A 19,859-nucleotide genomic window follows, 5' to 3' on the forward strand; every position below is an offset into this window, starting at 1 on the left:
CCCTAGTTGATTAGGTTCTTTTTAGGTAAAGAAGTCCTTTTTATGGATGGACACATTTCTTAGACTTTATGTAGCTTAGAGTGGTTGGACGCTTTTGGATTTTGTATGCATGCACTTATTTAGCATGCTTCCTTTGATATACTTTGTAAGCCATGGATGCATGGCATTTAGAGGCTTGATTAGCTTCATTTGATATGTGTATTTTATACTTGAGAAACTTTTTTGATGTTAACATATCATATATGTAATGAGGCCAAGGGCCAATCTCTTTTGACAAACGGAATGTATGATGAAATTTCAGCATATTTCATTTTCATGTTCTATTTTATCTTGGGGGCAATTTGGGTATTTCATGTTGCTTTTTAAATTAAGTTTGGACCATAGTTGATTGCAGAACCCATTTTTTTTTTTTTTTTTGGGGGTGGGGTTGTTTCACAAACCTTTTCCAAAAGAAATCATTTCAAACCTTTTCCAAAAGAAATCGTTTTTGCTTCAAAAAATAGAAATTTTTTAGAAATTCACGATCGCAGCCAGACTAGCTGCGATGGATCGTAGCTGTTCTTTTTGGTCACTTTTCATCCTTCGTGGGTTCTGCGATCAATCGCATTGGGAGCATCTCATTTTTTAGAAATTCAAGTTTGGCTACTGCTTATCGATCGTGGATTTGGCAATCGATCACAGTTATTCACCCTTTGTAAATTTTTTGTAAAACTTCGAGTTTCCATATCTTTTTCATCCGAACTCCGAATTAAGCGATTCTTGAGTTTAAATTTATTAATTTTTTGTTGTCTATCCAATGGTATGCACGGAAGTATCCATTTCAGTATGAAAAGACTATTTTACCCCTAGGGTGTTATTTAGTTCATTTTTTATTCTAGCTTTCGCTTTCGTTCTCTTTTGAGTTCTATGACTTCATGGGAAGTCACTTTGATGTCTTAGGGGCGATAATCATCTCTAGAGACTTCGTTCCTTTATTCGCTAATGCATTTGGGATCCGTTATAGGGTTAGTTTCGGTTCACTCGCTGATGCACCGGGTTTTGTAAAACTTGGGTCGTCACATACTCCATGCTCCTAATTGATGATTTCATCAAGATAACTTGGGTTTACTTTCTAAAAGAGAAGTTTAAAGGCATTACACACTTCATCAAGATTGTAAATCTTGTTGAAAATGAAAGATGATATACTATTAAGAAGCTTAGATCAAATTTTGGGACTGAATTCATAATGAGGGAATTTGAAAGCTTCTGTGATATGAAAGGTATCAAGAAGGAATTCTTAGTTATAGCTACACCTCAACAGAATAGAGTTGTGGAGAAAAATAATAGAATAGTTCAAGAAATGGGGAGAACACTACTTCTTGAGAAGCGTTTGGCTAAAGGATTTTGGGCTGAAGCTATGAATGCAGCTGTATATATCATCAACAGAGTGCTCTTTAGGCCTAATTTAACTAAAACTCCATTTGAAGTTTGGCATGGAAGACCTGCAATAATCCAATACTTCAAAATGTTTGGAAGCATTGTTACATTCTCAATCACATTAATAGTTTAGGAAAGTTTGATTCAAAGTCTGATGAGGGTATTTTTCTGGGATACTCAACCAAGAGCAAAGCCAATAGATGCTATAACCTCTGAACCTCCAAGATGGTTGAGTCTATACATGTAAGGTTTGATAAAAGTCCTCAATCTGTTGTTACATATGACTGGAGTCCACTTGTAGGGTCCAATGAGGCAAGTTCCTTACATTTAGTACATGTTTAGCCCAAAGAAAATGCTCATCCCATTCTACATAAGCAGGTTCACCCTGAGAATATAATTAGAAACCCTAAGGAAGACGTTAAAACCAGAGCTAAAAAGAAACTTAGTGAACTAGCTATTGAAGATGATGAAGAATATAGCCACTTTGGCATGTTATCCTTCATTGAACCAAAAACCTATAATGTGGCTAAGAATGATGAAGATTGGATAGCTGCTATGAAGGAAGAACTTGATCAAATTCATAAGAATGACACTTGGACACTTGTTCCAAAACCTGATGACAAAAATGGGATTGGTTCCAAGTGACTCTTCAGAAACAAGATGAATGGTCTGTAATCAGAAATAAGCCTAGATTGGTTTGTAAATAGTATACTTAACAAGTTGGAATTGATTATGATGAGACCTTTGCACCAATGGCCAGAATGAAGTCAATAAGAATGCTTTTGTCTTTTACCTGTCACAAACAGGTTATGGTTTACTAAATGGATGTCAAATCAGCATTTTTTTTTTTTTTTTTTCATAATTGGGTTTGTATAAAAGAAAGAAAAAGTATTTACAGGCGCACAGAGGGCATTCCCTCAGAATGAAACAGAAATGGAAAAACCTATTTCAGAAAAAGAAATGAAATGTAAACAAATAATGCTAAATAATGTCCCCCTTAGGGACATTATAAACATCAAGAACTTCATATAAAATTTGTGGAGCCACCTCAGAGGTGGACCTAGAACTGTGGTAATGAAGTCTTCAATTTCGCTCTTGCCAAATACCCCAAAGCCCAGCAACTAGCATAGTGTGAACCATTTTGCTACTCTGCTGCAAAAACCAAGTCAACAAATCATCCATTGAGTTCAAAACAGTAAAATCAGTCCTCTAATCAAGAGTGTCTGCCAACCATTTCCAGAAATTCCTTGCAAATAGACATTGAACAAACAAATGATTTCTGGTATCAATCCCTTGTAAACAAAGAGAACATCTTGGAGCCAACTGCACCTTTCTTATCTGCAAATTATACATAGACGATAGTCTATCTTGGAACAGAAAGACACCATTAACTGACAACCTCGGTCTAGCTTTGCCCCAGCAAATTTTAGACCAATTAACCTCTGGATTTATGACCCTACAGCTTTCCCACACATTTTTGAATGTGAAATTTCCTCTATCCCAAAGTAACCTATCAGTTCTAGAGTGAATTGTCAATGTACACAAACAATCTCTAATAGGTTTAAAAATATCCTCCTCTAACAATTCAAAATTCCATCCACCATCAATCATTAGTTGCGACAATGATGAATTCCATGTGAAACCCAACCTTCTGACAATTCTATAGCCAAATTTCTGCAATAAAGTCGCCCCCTCACACCAAGGATCTGATATAGCTTTAAAGAACTGCCCATCACCAATTGAGAAATGAATTGCATTAAGCAAAGTTTCTCTAACATTAATCATGTTCTTCCACAAGATTGAATGTGAAATCTTAGGAATAGCATTCCAAAAATTAGAAGATGTTGTATACCTGTGATGAAACCAAGATATCCAAAGCCTATCCTTGCTTAATAGGAAATCCCAGGCCAAGACACACTGAGAAGTGACCTGCAGATCTTTCAATTTCCTGACACCCAAACCTCCCTCATCTTTGGGCCTGCACATCATATCCTAGCTCAAGAGATGAAATTTATTAATGTTTTCCCTGCTTCCCCAAACAAAATCTCTACACTTTTGAATTTGATTGATGATTGCTATAGGAAGTTGAAAAATGCTGCACCAGTAAAGACATATAGGAGTAATAACTGACTTGATCAGCTCAACTTTACCTGCAGTAGATAACAGCTTAGTACTCCAATAAGAGAGCTTTTTGGAGATTTTATCAATAAGAGCATTACAATGGAATTTTCTGAAACCAATAAAACTCAATGGTAACCCCAAATATTTGAAAGGAAAGACATCTTCCTTGCATTGAAGCATGTTCAAAATTGATCTCTTTCTTCTGGTAAACTTGGAAAAGATAACACTACTTTTCTGATAATTGATATGAAGACCAGCAGCATCCCCAAAAATCTTAAAAATATGTTTAAGTGTTCTAGCATTAGAAACTGAAGCTTTGCAAGTAATCAAAAGATCATCAGCAAAAAAAGTATGACAACATGTGGATTTTGCTTTCAAGGCAGTATTTGACAATGTAAGTCTCCCTTCTGAAATAGAAGTATTAATAAGCTGAGATAATTGATTAGCCACCAAAGTAAATAGCAGAGGTGAAAGGGGGCATCCTTGCCTTAATCCTTTTGAAGGTTGGATAAAACCAGTGGGAGATCCATTCACAAGAATTGAGTATCTAGTGGAATGTAAAAGGTTACTAATCCATTTGATCCAAATAGGATTGAAACCAGAAGTGATAAGAGTCTTCAAGAGGAAACTCCAAGAAACTGAATCAAATGCCTTAGTAATATCAATTTTTAAGGCCATGATAGGATGTTTGGATTTAAATTCACTAACCATTTCGTGTCCCATAATGATTGCATCTTAAATTTTCTGGCCTTTAATAAAGGCACTTTGTTCCAATCCCACCAAATTAGGAAGAACCAAAGCCAGTCTAGCAGCCAGAATTTTGGAGATAATTTTGTAACTGAGGTTGCATAAAGCAATAGGCCTGTAATCTTTAGGATTGACTGCATTTCCTACTTTAGGTATCAAAGTGAGGAAGGAACTGCTCACCCCAATTGGAATAGAACCCTCAATGAAAAAATATTTAACTGCTGCACTAACTTCAGGTTGGACAATAGACCAAAATGATTGATAAAACCTAGCTGGGAAGCCGTCTGGACCAGGGGCTTTATCTGGTTTGAAATTCATAACCACAGCTTTGATCTCTTCATCTGTTATAGGAGCATCTACAACCAATTTGTCATCAAGAGTTAAGATATGTCTTGGAGTAGCTTCAAATGCACAAGCAGTATTATTCTCTTGAAATAAGCCTTGATAATAATCCACAAACACCTTTCTTATCTCATATGTTTGAGTTTTTACCTGTCTAGTATGATCTTCCACAGATGTAATTGCATTGAATTGATTGTGCTGCTTTATCTTGGAATAAAAGAAGGTTGAACATCGATTATTATCTTTGAGCCAATGAATTCTGGACTTTTGAGCATATAGAAACTCTTGAGAAGATAAAGCATCATGGTACTCATCCTTAGCTTGGTTCTCCTTTGTAAACAAATCATTTGTAGGATTATCAAGGAGTGATAATTGAACATCTTCTAAGGCCTGTTTAGACTTGTGAACCCTCTCTTCAATATTCCCAAATGAATTCAAATTCCAAGCTTTGACAGCAGCCTTCACATTTATGAGTTTTTTGAGAAGTATATGAAAGGGAGTCCCAATGATAGGAACTTCCCAAGCTTTTTTAATCACCTCAAAAATACGCTCTTGTAAGCACTAAATTTTTAACATCTTGAAGGGCTTTGGACCACTTCCAAATTGTTTAAAAATATTGATGATTACTCCATAATGATCAGAGGATGAAGAAGCTGAATAAGAGATTTTGGTACCAGTAAACATCTGTAACCATGGGTCATTAGTAAACACCCTATCAAGCTTTGCCAAAATTCTTCTGTTGCTTCCTTGTCTATTGCACCAGGTCCAATCACCATTAGAGGCAAATATCTCAAATAAACCAGCCTTCTGCAAACAATCATTAAAATCATCAAGAAGCCTTTGAGGAACCTTTTTACTTCCTTTTTTGTCTGAATGAAATCTTGTAGCATTCCAGTCACCAACCACAAGCCAAGGGCCAATAACAATTGAGGCCTGAGAAATTAAGTGACTCCAAAGTTTTCTTCTACCTGTAATTGTATTAGAAGCGTAAACTGGAGTACAATAAACAACCTCCCCAGTCTGTAAAATATGGACTTTAAGAAGGAGACATTGATCCATCTCATTTATCATAGTCACTGAGAACATTACTGGATCCCAGCCAATCTAAAGTTTTCCTAAAACATGAGAATTATAATTGTGGATCCAACTCCATCTCCTATTAATATTTACTGTAATAGCATCAAAATTGGGTCTTCTCACCCTTGTTTCTTGAAGACAGGCAAAATGAGAGTCATTGGCTTTGATCCATTATCGAACCTCTCTTTGTCTCCTTGGCTTGTTTAAGCCCCTCATATTCCATGATGTGATCATTTAGTGGTGTGGAGTAGGGAAGCACCCCCTTAACTCCTAGTAACCATTGGTGAAATCCAAGATGCAGTAAATTTCTTTTTGGGCTTTTGCTCACTCTGTGTAACTTTTGGAGATAATCCATCTTTAGATTTATCAATGTCCTCACAAGAATGTTCTACACTTGGATCAGTCAGCACCACCTCTGGAATATTACCTTTGTTAGCTTGTCGTCTTGAGGGAATTTCAACCTGCAATATGGGGGTCTCTACTATCACAACATCTTGTTGTAATTCTTCTGAATTAACTTGCCCACTTGGAGTCTCTACAACCACTTCCTCTGATGTATTGTCTATTACATGCACAATAAGGGTCTCTTCTACCACAACCACTGATTGATCTGGAATAGGTGTCTCCGCAACCATTTCCTCTTCTGCATCATCTTGTTGTAATAATTGAAAAGTGTTTGAAGTTGGAAGGGAAATAATAGGTTGATGAACTATATTATCTCTTAGAGACGTTTCTTCAAGCACCACATCCACATCTTGAACCACCAGTTTTCCCTTCTGTTTCACTACCCATTTATCCACCAATTTTTTCTTCTTCGGCTTTGTCTGTAGAACTCTTTGAGGACAATGACCAGCAACATGATCAATTTTCTAACAGAGTGTACAAATTTGCGGCTTCCATTCGTATTCAAATTCAAGAACACAATCAACCCCATGAATATCCACCTCCATAGTATCAGGTAATTCTTCTTTGACATCTACTTCAACCATAACTCGAATATATCGACCTTTCTCCCTATTAATTTCTGTATCATCCATATAAATTGGCTTGGCAAACGATGAACAGATCAATGAAACAACTTGTGTTTTCCTGCAGTGCACTGGGAGATCATATATCTTCAACCAAATTGGCACCATTTCCAGCACTTCCTTCTTGAGATTAACATTCTTACTCCAATGTTTAAGGATTATAGGTCTTCCCTCAAATGTATGTATTCGTGACAAAACCTTTGTGACATCTGTATCATCTGTATCTCACTGAAGAAGTGTACATGGAGCAACCTGAAGGCTTTGAAGACTCACACAATCCTTCCTATGTGTGCAAGCTGAGTAAAGCCCTGTATAGTCTCAAATAAGCTCTAAGAGCCTGGTATGAGATGCTTTATAGCTTTCTAATTGAAGAAGGCTTTCACAGGTAAGGTGGATAGCATACTTTATGTCAGATCCTCTCCAGCTCGCTTCCTTATCCTTCAAATATATGTTGATGATATCATATTTTGTGGCTCCAACACTTCCTTGACCTTTGAATTTGCTAACCTTATGAAGACAAGGATTAAAATGTTAATGCTTAGCCCTCTTAGATATTTTCTACGTTTTCAAATCCATCAATCCTCCACTAGTATCTTCATTTCTCAAGAGAAGTATGCTACTGAGCTCCTTAAAAAGTTTAACATAGTTGATAGCAAGGTTATTTCTACACTATTGTGCCCTAACACCAAACTCACACTTGATTCTACCACATAATCAACTCTCGAAACTCATCTGTGGGGTGTGCCGGATGAGTTTCGAGAGTTCATCCCTAACAAATGCTCCAATCAACTCCCGGAACTCATTCGGCACACCCCACAGTGTTCGGCACGCAAAACAAGGCGAAAAAATAATAATCCGAAAAATAAAAAAATCCCCGAAATTGAAAAATAAGAAAAATCAGAAGCATCACAATCATAATGGAGCGCTAATATTAGCTCCCATTTAAAAGCAAGATAACATAAAACTAGTTCAATAATTATGATTTTGCTTTTATTTTTTGAATTGCAAAAATTTATAATTAAATTTATAATTTTTTTACTTCTAGTATATTTAAATTGGAAAAGTGATAAATTTCTCATTTATGCAAATAATATCATAAATTTGTCAGAATTATAAAATTTGAATGGGAACTCAAACAATTTGAATGGCTCCCGCAGCTATGACATGGTCATAAGCTGAATATAAAATAATCATATTATTCACACACGCAGATGTCTCGATAGTCCAGTAGGTTAGTGCCTCCGGTAAATTTTGGAGTGTCAGACTTCGACTCTATGCATCTACTAATTTAACTTCTAATACTTCTTGTATTGTGAAAAAAATAAATAAATATAAAAATGCTCACTCACATTCCTCATACCATTAATTTTTATCAAAACTTGTCCTTCATACAAATTCAGTGAACAAGCTGCCTTATATATATAATTTTAATCATATATTCAGGGTTAGATCCAATAGTAAATAGGGTTTGAGTCTCGATAGATGCATGAGTGTGTGAGTTTGTTTAACCTTCCAAAAAAAAAAAAAGGGGGGCCAAATAGCATTGTTTCCCAACCATGTAGATTTTACCAAACAAATATAGGTGTAAGTATCAATTTTCATAACAAAATCACAAAACGTCCCTTTTTAATTTATCAAAATTATTAATAAATAAAATATAAATATAAAATGACTATATCGTCTATACATACAAGACAACACCATTTAAACAACTGAAGCATACATGCATGTATTTCATAAAGAAAGCAAAAGAAAAGAACACTAAAGTGCTGTTTGATAAAACTAAAAATTATGCACTGAAAATCTTAAGTACTAAATTTTAAGCACTAAAATTTTAAGTACTGAATGTATTAATTTGAAAACCCGTTTGATAATATTTTACTTTTAAGTACTGAAATTATTAAGATTGTTTGTTATATAAAAAAGCTGAAGTTTGAAAATGTACATATTACATTATTGCCCTCAATATATGGTACTCATAACAATTTTATATTTATAATATAAAATATTAATAAAATAACCACATTAATTCACTCCTTGAAATATATCAATTTAACAATGAATAATAATGTCAAATAATCATAAAAAAAATAAAATTTTTATCTAGAAATAGAATTATATTATATAAATAATTGATGAAAATTTAAAATATATGAATTTTAAATTACATAACATTTATGTAGGATATCAAAAAAATGTGTTACAAAGATTAAAGAAAGTAAAATTTAAAATATACGGGTTTGGATTACATAATATTTGTTAAATTGTTATGTAAGATATCGAAAAAAGTGTTACAAAGATTAAAGAAAGTAAAATTTAAAATATATTGATTTTTTATTACATAATATTTATGTATGGTATTGAAAATAGTGTTACGAAGAAAGTACGTGAAAAAGAATTCTTATCCAAGAATAGAATTCTATTATATAAATAAGTGATAGAAAATTTAAAATATATGAACTTTGGATTATATGTAATATTTATGTACGGTACCGAAAAGGATGTTAAAAATATTAAATAAAGTAGATGAAAAAAAATTCTTATCTACAAATAGAATTCTATTATATAAATACTATTGTTAAATCAAAGTGAATAGGTAACTAAATACTGGTTTTAAATCAATTTGAATAGGTAACCAAAGAGACGTGTTTATAATCGTAGAATTATTATTATTATTATTATTATTATTATTATTTTGGGAATTTGGTAAAATTATATATTTTTAAAAGAATTGTTCTAAAAAAAAAAAAAAAAGTAACAACCAACCAAATATATATAGAAGAGTTTTTCAACGAGAGAACTCACTCTATTTCCAGATGCAGAGATAAACGGAAAAGATAATTTTAAAGAAATTGCAAAGAGAAGTCTAGAAGAGAGAGCATGATTATATAAGGGTAGAGTAATCATTAAAAAAATAGTTTTAAAACCTAATCACTTACTGTCTTCCGTGATAAGCAATAAGTAACTCTCTCCTTGCTTAAAATTTTAGCCTCTTTTCAGCTGTAATTACCATATTAAACGGTATCCTAAAATTTTAATCACTTACCGTCTTTAGCATTCAGCGCTGAAGTAGGAAATCAAACTGGCCCTAACTTCAATATGTATGAATATATATGATTACTACCATCTGTTTTTCTGTTTCGAACTCTAACACTATTATGACAAAGAGTTTCAACAATTAAAAAAACAAAGCTAAAATAATCCAACTATAACACAAGTAAACGAAGTAGGATGATTGGCACAAGAAGAATGCTAAAGAAACTTAAACAATATATACTGAGCAAAAAGGCAGAACCACAAATAAGTTTGCATTTTCTACACTAGCAACTATTTGTAGCATTCTATCATCCAAACATTGATGGATGGTCATCACCGCCTTTTGGTCCTGGTTATTGTAAATCAATTAAGGAGATATGGCGAAACCACCATGACTGATACAAGGGTCGTTGAAAAGATCCTTCGGTCGTTGGATTCCAAATTCAACTACATTGTTGTAGCCATTGAAGAGTCAAAGGATTTGGATTCCATGACTGTTGATCAACTCATGGGTTTGATGCAAGCTCATGAAGAAAAGGTGGTGAAAAAACAAGAAGCTTTGGAGCAAGTGCTACAAACAAAGTTTTCGTTAAACGAAAGAGCCGAAAAACATGGAGGAAATCAAAGGGGCCGAGGACATGGAAATGCACGTGGCCGAGGAAGAGGAAGAGGCCGTGGAAGCGGAGAAAGAAGCGGTCAACACGCAACCAACAATGAAGAAAAGGTCCATGACTCACAGCAAATAAGAGGTCGTGGTAGAGGCAATTACTCAAGGTCATATGGAAGGAGATATGATAAGTCTCAAATTCAATGTTACAATTGTCAAAAGTATGGTCATTATGCTTCATAATGTAGAAATGTTGCTAACGATGTTGAAGAAAAGGCTAATTTTGTTGATGAAGATGTGGAGCCAACTTTGTTGTTGGCATACAAAGGTGAAAGGAGTGATCAAGAAGATGTGTGGTATCTTGACACCGGTGCTAGCAACCATATGTATGGTAGCAAAGAGAAGTTCGTTGATATTGATGAATCAATAAATGGCAAGGTGACATTTGGAGACTTATCACAAATTCCGGTAAGAGGGAAAGGTAAAATATTGATTCATTTGAGGAATGGGCATCATCAATTTATCTCTAATGTTTATTATGTGCCTAATATGAAGAATAATATTTTGAGTTTGGGACAACTCTTAGAAAAAGGCTACAATATTTCTATGAAGGATTGTAGTCTTTCGATAAGAGACCCATTGGATAATTTGATTGCCAAGGTTCCAATGACAAAGAACCGGATGTTTTTGCTAAATATTCAAGCCGACGAGGCTAAATGTTTGAAAGCTTGTGTTAATGATTTAACTTGGCTTTGGCACTTGAGACTTGGGCACTTGAATTTTGGAGGATTAGAGTTATTGGCCAAAAAGAAGATGGTGAAGGGATTGCCTTTCATTAGCAATCCAAATCAATTATGTGAAGGATGTCTCGTTGGAAAGCAATCAAGGAAAAGTTTTCCTAAAGAAGCAACCACAAGAGCTACGGCGCCACTACAACTTATCCATTCGGATGTTTGTGGTCCAATTTCTCCATCATCATTTGGTAAGAATAATTATTTTTTATTATTCATTGATGATTTTAGCCGAAAAACATGGGTGTATTTTCTTAAACAAAAATCGGAGGTGTATGGAATTTTTAAGAAATTTAAAGCACTTATTGAAAAACAAAGTGGCTATGATGTAAAGGCTTTTCGATCCGATCGAGGTGGTGAATTCACATCAAATAATTTCAAAAAAAATTGTGAAGAAAATGGAATTCACCATCCTTTAACGGTTCCGAGATCGCCCTAACAAAATGGAGTTGCAGAAAGGAAGAACAGAACCATTCTCAATATGGCTCGAAGCATGTTGAAAAGTAAGGAAATGCCTAAAGAATTTTGGGCTGAAGCGGTTGATTATGTGGTATACTTGTCCAACCAGTATTCTACTAGAAGTGTGCAAAACAAAACACCACAAGAAACATGGAGTGGAAGAAAGCCAAGTGTCTCTCATTTGCGGGTTTTTGGGAGCATTGCCCATGTGCACATGCCGGATGAAAAGAGGACCAAGACAGACAACAAAAGTGAAAAAATGGTGTTCATTGGCTATGATGCAAGTTCCAAGGGCTACAAGTTGTACAATCCAAGTAATGGGAAGATTGTCATTAGTAGAGATGTTGAATTCGAAGAGGGAGCCACATGGGATTGGAACACTCCAAATGAAGATTATAATATTTTTCTAATTTCTGACGAGAAGCAAGAAAATGAAGGCATGGAGCAGCCCATTTCTCCACCAACATCACTTCCACCACCATCAATTCAAGATCAATCAACTCCATCATCATCAAGTTCAAGTGACACACCACCACTTCGCATGAGGAGTCTTCGTGACATATATGACGAAACAGATGAGGTAACGGAAAGGTTAGGTGATCTAACACTTTTTTGTCTCTTTGCGGATTGTGAACTCGTAGGATTTGAAGAGGCGGTACAAGACAAAAAATGGAGAAATGCTATGGATGAAGAAATTAAATCCATAGAGAAGAATGACACATGGGAGCTTGCTACACTTCCGAAAGAGCAAAAGGCAATTGGTATCAAATGGGTGTATAAAGGAAAGAAGAATGCAAATGGTGAAGTTGAAAAATGTAAAGCAAGATTGATTGCCAAGGGGTACAACCAAAAGCCCGGGATTGACTATGATGAGGTATTTGCACCCGTAGCTCGTTTAGAAACAATTAGAGTGTTAATTTTCGTTTACATTTATGCTCTGATACCACTTTGTTAGCTTTTGCTCTGATACTACTTGTAATTTGTATTTTGAAGTATTTGGTATACATAATGCATGTGTGAATTTCATATTAGTGGGGTAGTAAATGGTCTTGATGAAGAAGGTCTGGGAATTAAGTCTCCTAAATACTATGTTAGTGGGAGTTTGTATTTGTGTTAGTGGAAGATATGAGAGTTAAGTCTACTAAATACTATGTTAGTGGGATTAGTGGAAGTAATTGGGCATTGAAATGTAATTGGTTACATATGTCTTAGAGCCTTTATAAACTCATGTACTATGCCTATTTTATGAGAAGAGAAAAGTTGAATAAGTTGGGATTAATTGAAATAATATACTTCTTTATTCCATTTTTCTTCCAAATTATAGTGAATTGTATTTATTTGTCTAGCCCACTTATTTCCAACAAAGCGGTATCAAAGTAAAGTAAGAAAGTGGTATCAGAGCAAAAGCCAACAATATATACTGAGCAAAAAGGCAGAACCACAAATAAGTTTGACCGAGTACAAATAAATCGGATGCATGAAGTTGAACAAATAAATTTCTCTTTCAAACCTACCATTTTAGAGAACAATGAAAAACATAGCTAGCAAGCCAACTACAAAGCAACAGTACAACTAGACAAAAGATCAGCATTGAAGAACAAGGAAATAAAACCGAGAACATGAAGCTATCAAACTGACAACCGAATGAATATTAAACTGGCAAATCTCAAGTTGATAGAAGGAACCATCTACAATCCTACAATAAATCCACAAAGTACAGAATTAAATAGTCATAAACAAACACTCAACAAAAGTTGCAAACTTTATATAACATATAAATATATCTATATACATCAACTTTGACTCACCACAAATTTGGACCCAAAACACACTGACCCAGCACACAAAGGAAGCTCTTCACTTCAACTCCTGATGAGAAACCAGCAGATACCCAATAAACAAAGAGAGGAATATTATTACCCAACTGCATTCGATTGGAATTGAAGAAGTGATGTAGGCCACCATGGGAGCACAAACGGAAGGGCCATCAAATGCGAAGCAGTACCATAAGAGTCAAGAAAGCATACTTCTTTCAAAGTTCTGCTCCTCATGTTGCAGAGTAGAATTCTACGATTAATATGTAGATATATAATGTCTCCATCAATGGAATGAATTGACACAAGAAAGAATCTTGGATCCATAGTAATCATGCAATGATCCAATTCCATCCTGACAAAATCAACATTGTGCACCAAGGACCATTCAAGCTCATTGTAGTCCTTAAGTTCCCAAATGCTGAGATTGGGAGGATAATATTGAATGAACCTCAGGTGTCCTTGGCACTCTCCTAAGAGATGTTGAAAGGGCTCAGGATAGCCATCCTCGGGCTGACTTATGGTACGAAATTGATCAGTGTTGTTGAATGGATCATAGGCAAAATTCTTGCCACGGTAAAGGTTCATCCAGTGGAGTATTCCGTTGCAAGCCACAACACGAGTAAGGTAGAAGCATGGACGAAAGTTCCGTCTGGGGTGGATATGATGGTTTCGGTCCATTTCCATTCATCTGACGAGAATATCTCCAATTTGAGATTGGTCGACCATGGGCCTGGATTGAACACGTGGATTCGAACTACTCTGAAGCTACTGGTGCAGCTAGGACAATCAGATGGTTTGCAAAGGAATCCAATGACAACCATTTCGTGGCAAGTGGGTGGTGAAGGAAGCTCAACCCAATGCATTGTGAGTGGGTTGCAGACATAGTAAATCTTCTGAAAAAATAAGGATGCTGAGCATAAGAGTAAGCCATTGCTGGATGCTAGGTGACGAATTGGCTCTGGTTGAATTCGATCTGGTGACGATGGTGATGGGTATGAAGAGGGAAGGAAGTTTAGAGAGAACCCAGGAGATTTAAAAATGGGTGATTTGGTTGTTAATTGGACAGCACATAGTCGATCACTGACTTGGTAGAAGAGGGCAAAAGGAGGCACCAAAGATGACCGATGGTGAACATAGCATCGAGCAAAATGAGGAGTGGAGATCAAAGCATACCAGTGTTTTGAAACGCACTTGCAGATATTGGTGAGTTTGAGAGGGACTCTTTGGAGAATTTCTTCGAACACTTGGTCGGGTAGTTTATCGAAGAGTGATTTTGTGGTAATGGAGAAGGTCGTTGAAGATTCGAACAATTTGCGTTTTCTGAAAGGTGGAGAGCTAAGCACCACCGTCGCCTCCACCGTATCTTCATCACCCATCTCCATTCTCTCTCTATTCAAATACTGTGACCGTGCGCAAGTTTTGTCTGACGAGTGGCCAATTTCTGTTATTTCAACATTCGGGTTATTTAAGCTTGCCCTCGATCTCTATTTCAATCATTCCCACATATATATATTTTAATTTTTTTAACTCCTCCTCTGCTGTTGGTATTTGGTAGTTATAGAACTTTTGCTATATATGTGTTCACTTGTTTTTTTTTTTGCGTGTAGAAAAATATATATATTTTTATTTTATGGTGTTTGGATGTCGATAAAATATGTAGGAAGAAAAAAAACTTACCCATCAATTTTCTATAAATTATTTTACATGCCTCCCTGATGGAAGAAACAAAGAGGACACAAAGAAAAGAAAAGAAAAAAAACACAACCCACCCCCCACACCAACCGACCAAATTAAGGAACAAAAGCCATGGTATCAAGCCGAGCAAGATCAACAATTCGGGATGGGATAGGAGACAACACCCGATCAACATCCGAACAGGCCCGCAATAAAATTGCAATAGCATAAGCCACTGGAGCGTCAAACATGATGCAAATAGGCCACTGCTCCACTTGAATATCAAAACAAATAGTCACAATCGTCGTCGGACAAACTGAGGCATCTGCCACCGCATCAACAATAACCTTAGCATCAGATTCAAAACAAACACATTGATAACCAAAAAAGGAGGCCCAAAAGATAGCACGTTGATAAGCAAGCGCTTCAACCATCATTGCCGACGAAGCAGCGAAAGGCCGAAACACTACTACATGAAGAATAGATCCTTAAAAATCGCGAAACACAGCACCCCCACTTCCACGGGACAACTCCTAAGAAAAACTAGCATCAAAATTACATTTAATCAACCCTTAGTTAGGAGGAACCCAACACACCGGAGAAGATGAAAAAATAGCCTTAGCCAATTGTTTACGTTGGAACTTAGCCTCCTCAAATTCCCAAAAGCTCGCTACAGCTTTTTCAACTACCATCCCTGGCCTCCATAACGTGATTTCAGGCTTTCCAAATACCCCATGCACAAAATGAAATCAAACCAAGAACAGCCGATTGATCCGACGAAGATACAACCCGAAACACCAAAAAAGGCCAACCATCCAAAAAAGAGTGGAAGAAGTCGAAAAGTCAAATCAAAGTGGAGACAACTTCCATACCTGAACAGAACGCGGGTGAGTAAACAAAAGATGCACAATCGATTCTTCCTCCAACATACACCGAGGGCATAAGGGAGAGTCCACACATCCCTTAACCAACAAAGACTATCCAGTAGGCAACGCATTATGACAACATCACCACAAGAAGTGCTAAATATTAGATAGAGTGTTACAACGCTATACCAATTACCAAGAGAAACTCACCGGTTGGGCAACCAAAGAATCAGGCAACAACAAAGCAAGATAATATGCAGATCAAACAAAAAATTTACCCATCCTCTCAGGCGCCTAAATAGGAATATCCGGTTTATCCCAATGGCTAACATGCAGCCATAAAATTTCCTAAACTTCAGACTGAGAAAAAAATTAATGCAAAACATCTACATTATTAGTCATAGTATGTGGATTAATCAAATCCACAACAAAATGGAAAGAAACCTCAAACCGTGGAGGCGGAAGCTTGAAGGGAAGCGCTTGAACCCAATGGTCATCCCAAATATGAATTGATTTACCATTTCCAACCACCCATCTCAAACCTCGACTCAGAAGGGGCTGGGTTGACCAAATACTATGCCATCCCCAAGACGAATTGGAACCTAGCGGGGCTTTTAAGAATGAACTCGAAGGGAAATATTTGGCCTTAAGCAAGGCAAAGGCCAAACCTTTCTGGCGCACTTCAAAATTCCACACATGCTTCGCCAGGAGCACTATATTAAACGCCTTAAGATCCCGAAACCTGAGACCCCCTCCCCCCCCTTTTTTTGCTCCTACATAAAGAATCCTAGTGAATCCAATGAATGTAGAGCTGTAAACGAGCAGAGTAATGGTGTGCTCGAGCTCGGCTCGGTCAGGTAAGAAGGGTGCTCGAGCTCGAGTTGAGTCTAAAAAATTCAGTTCGAGCTTGGCTCGGCTATGTTTAACAAGTTTCGAGCCGATAGCTCATTTATTTATTTATTTATTTTGCTGGTTGTACTTCGCATAGAAGTTCTAACGGATGGAACAAAAAAAAAAAAAGTTTGAGAGAGAAATAGATTTGCAGGCACTTCTTCGTCGATGGTTGGGGATCGGCACAGAAAAAGTACTTAGAGCCTTCGAAGCCTCTCAAGGTTAGGTTCAATGAACCAGCGAAGCACCAGACCAATGCTATTCCCATCAGCAATGGCTGTCTCGGGGCTATGATTTGGGGTGGCATCACTTTGTAGACTCTTTTTTGATGTAAAATAATAAATTAAGGAATATAAAATTTTCTAATGGAGAGAGACAAGAGACGGAGAGAGAGAAGAGAACAGAGAGAACATAATTTTTTTTTTTCTTTTTTAATGGTTGGGGATCGGCTCTGTTGATGGTCAACGATGGAGAGAGAGAACAGATGGAGGCGTATGGCTTATTATTCCATCAACCCTAAACATAAAAAGTGTTTATATACAAAGACAAGAAAGACGTATTTGCATAATAACCACAAACTCTATATATAATTACAATTGGACCCCAACATAAATACATATCTATATATAAATGTGCTACATATAATTACAATATAACCCTAATTTTTGTCTATATTATAATTGGGTATGTATATATATATTATAGTCGAGTATGTTCGCGAACGCCTTATCGAGCTCAGTTCATGAACGGTTCATGAACAAACGAGTTAAACCTATTGATGTTCAGGCTCGACTCGTTTATGAATCGAGCCTCATAATTTGGCTTGAGCTCGGTTCACTTATAAATGAACTGAGCTCGAGCCGAGTAATTAACGAGCCGAGCCCGAGTAGGTCGCGAACGGCTCGACTCGTTTGCAACCCTAAATTAATGGAACGAGATTTTTCTTTACTACACCACCAGAAAGATCGAATATGTTGCATTAACTCAAGACACAACGTACGAGGAATCTTAAAAGAAGACATCACATACGTAGGCAAGGAACTCAATACAGCTTTAATCAATATCTCTTTCCCACCAGTCGACAACATTTTGGCTTTCCATGAAGATAACCGCTCTTGCAACTTGGATAACAAGAACTGGAAAACATCTCATTTTGACTAACCTACTATAGTTGGCACAGCTAAATACTGACCATGCAATCCTTCCACTTGCAAGCCAAAGTATTGGCTAAGAAAACGGCGCCTATAAAATGGAGTGTTCTTTGAGAAAAATATAGACGATTTTGCAAAATTCACTTGTTTCCCAGACACCTTCTCGTAATCATACAAAATTCTTTTCAATAATCGGACTTCAGATTCCACTGTCGCACAAAAAATAATAGAATCGTTCCCAAAGAAAAGATAAGAAACTGAAGGAGCCATCCGGCAAATTTTTACGCTTGACAACAACCGTGCTTGCTGAGCTCGAAGAAAAGCCAGAGAGAGAACTTCAACACAAATAATAAAAAGGTACGAGGAGAGTGGGTCGCCCTGGCGCAATCCCCGAGTGGGCTGAAAAAAGCCAATAGAATTCCTATTAATTTTCAGGGAGTAGGAAACTGTAAAGACACAAGCCAAAATCATCTTAATTAGGGGTGGCAATTCGTGTTGACGTGTCGTGTTCGTGTCGACACGATTACGACACGGACACGATTATTAATCGTGTCTAAGACCCTTGACACGAACACAACACGATTATTATACGTGTAACACGACACGACACGCATAACCTGTTTAATAAATAGGTCAAGACTTGACATGACACGAAAAGACACGTTTAAGTCATTTTTGACACGAATACAACATATTTATTCTACACGTTTTGCTAAATAGGTCATTTTTGACATGAACACGACACGTTTGTCTGACATGTTTAGTTAATCGGGTTAATCGTGTCATAATCGTGTTTATAGGGTCAAACACGAACACGACATGTTTAGTTAGCAGGTCAATCCGTCTCGACACGATTATAACACGAACACGATTAGCCCCAACTCAAACCCGCTTATCTCGTGTCGTGTTAGCGGTGTCGTGTCAAATATTGCCACCCCTAATCTTAATCCAATGAGAATTCATCCCTAACCACTGCAACATTTGAAACAAAAACTCCCATTCTACCCTGTCATAAGCTTTACTCATGTCGAGTTTCAGCGCCAAAAAAGCTTTCCACCCTTTTCGCTTATTTTTGAAATAATGCAGGATCTCATGAGCAATGAGAATATTATCTATGATATGTCTGCCTGCAACAAAAGCACTTTGGGACTCATTGCTAAGGGATCTAATAGTCCTTTTCAATCTGTTAGTCATAACCTTAGCAATGATTCGATAAGAAACGTTACACAACGAGATAGGCCTATAGTGGAATACAAGAGTAGGAGACTGAATTTTTGGAATCAACATAATGTTAGTATGGTTAAAACTTGATAACAAATTCTCAGATTAAAAAAAACTAGATATAGCATGAACAATATCAATTTTAATTACCTCCCAATAGTGTTGATAAAAAAACGGCGTCATTCCATCAGGTCTTGAGGCTTTCATTGGGGCCATAGGAACACAGCCTGCTTCACTTCTAATTCGGATGGGGCCGCAAGAAAAATCGAGTTCGTCTCCTCAAAAATTCGACCAGGAACATGACGCAAGAATTGATTAATATTTGGAGGGTGTTGAGATTGAAATAAATTATGAAAATAGCTCGGGAAGACCTCATGAACCAGCTCCTCCTCAGCAACCCACTTGTTCTTGGCATTATAAACAACCGAGATCATATTCTGGGCTCTTCTCCTTCTAGTAGTTGCATGGAAAAATTTTGTATTCCGATCCCTGTCTTACAACCATTGAACACGAGATTTCTGTTTCCAAAAAATCTCTTCCGCCAACCAACAAGAACTTAAAAGTTTTTCAACCTAAACAACCTCGGTATGCTGATAATTAGAAATTCGAGCTTGA

The 19,859-nt window shown here is 36.5% G+C and overlaps 2 protein-coding genes across 2 annotated transcripts; both read right to left on the reverse strand.

Annotated features, from left to right (window-relative positions):
- Positions 1–2,625: 2,625 nt before the first annotated feature.
- Positions 2,626–4,215, reverse strand: LOC132280989 (uncharacterized). The gene is made up of 2 exons (XM_059782732.1): positions 3,548–4,215; positions 2,626–3,394 (listed from the first exon to the last, which is right to left on the reverse strand). Exons 1-2 carry the CDS (start codon positions 4,213–4,215, stop codon positions 2,626–2,628), a joined length of 1,437 nt encoding a protein of 478 aa, XP_059638715.1.
- Positions 4,216–13,870: 9,655 nt separating this feature from the next.
- Positions 13,871–15,362, reverse strand: LOC132286128 (F-box protein At5g49610-like). Its single transcript, XM_059788394.1, has one exon. It carries the CDS (start codon positions 14,821–14,823, stop codon positions 14,023–14,025), a length of 801 nt encoding a protein of 266 aa, XP_059644377.1. The 5' UTR covers positions 14,824–15,362; the 3' UTR covers positions 13,871–14,022.
- Between the last annotated feature and the right edge of the window lie 4,497 nt (positions 15,363–19,859).

This window comes from Cornus florida, unplaced genomic scaffold (assembly GCF_030987335.1).
Source record: "Cornus florida cultivar Cherokee Brave unplaced genomic scaffold, ASM3098733v1 CherokeeBrave_3.0.0_Hap2_Chr11, whole genome shotgun sequence".
Taxonomy (NCBI): Eukaryota; Viridiplantae; Streptophyta; class Magnoliopsida; order Cornales; family Cornaceae; genus Cornus; species Cornus florida.

Coding starts and splice junctions, on each gene's coding strand:
- LOC132280989 (XM_059782732.1), bottom strand. CDS start 4,215: ATGGCCTTAAAAATTGATATTACTAAGGCATTTGATTCAGTTTCTTGG. Junction 3,395..3,547: donor GGTAAAGTTGAGCTGATCAA/GTCAGTTATTAC, acceptor TATGATGTGCAG/GCCCAAAGATGAGGGAGGTT.
- LOC132286128 (XM_059788394.1), bottom strand. CDS start 14,823: ATGGAGATGGGTGATGAAGATACGGTGGAGGCGACGGTGGTGCTTAGC.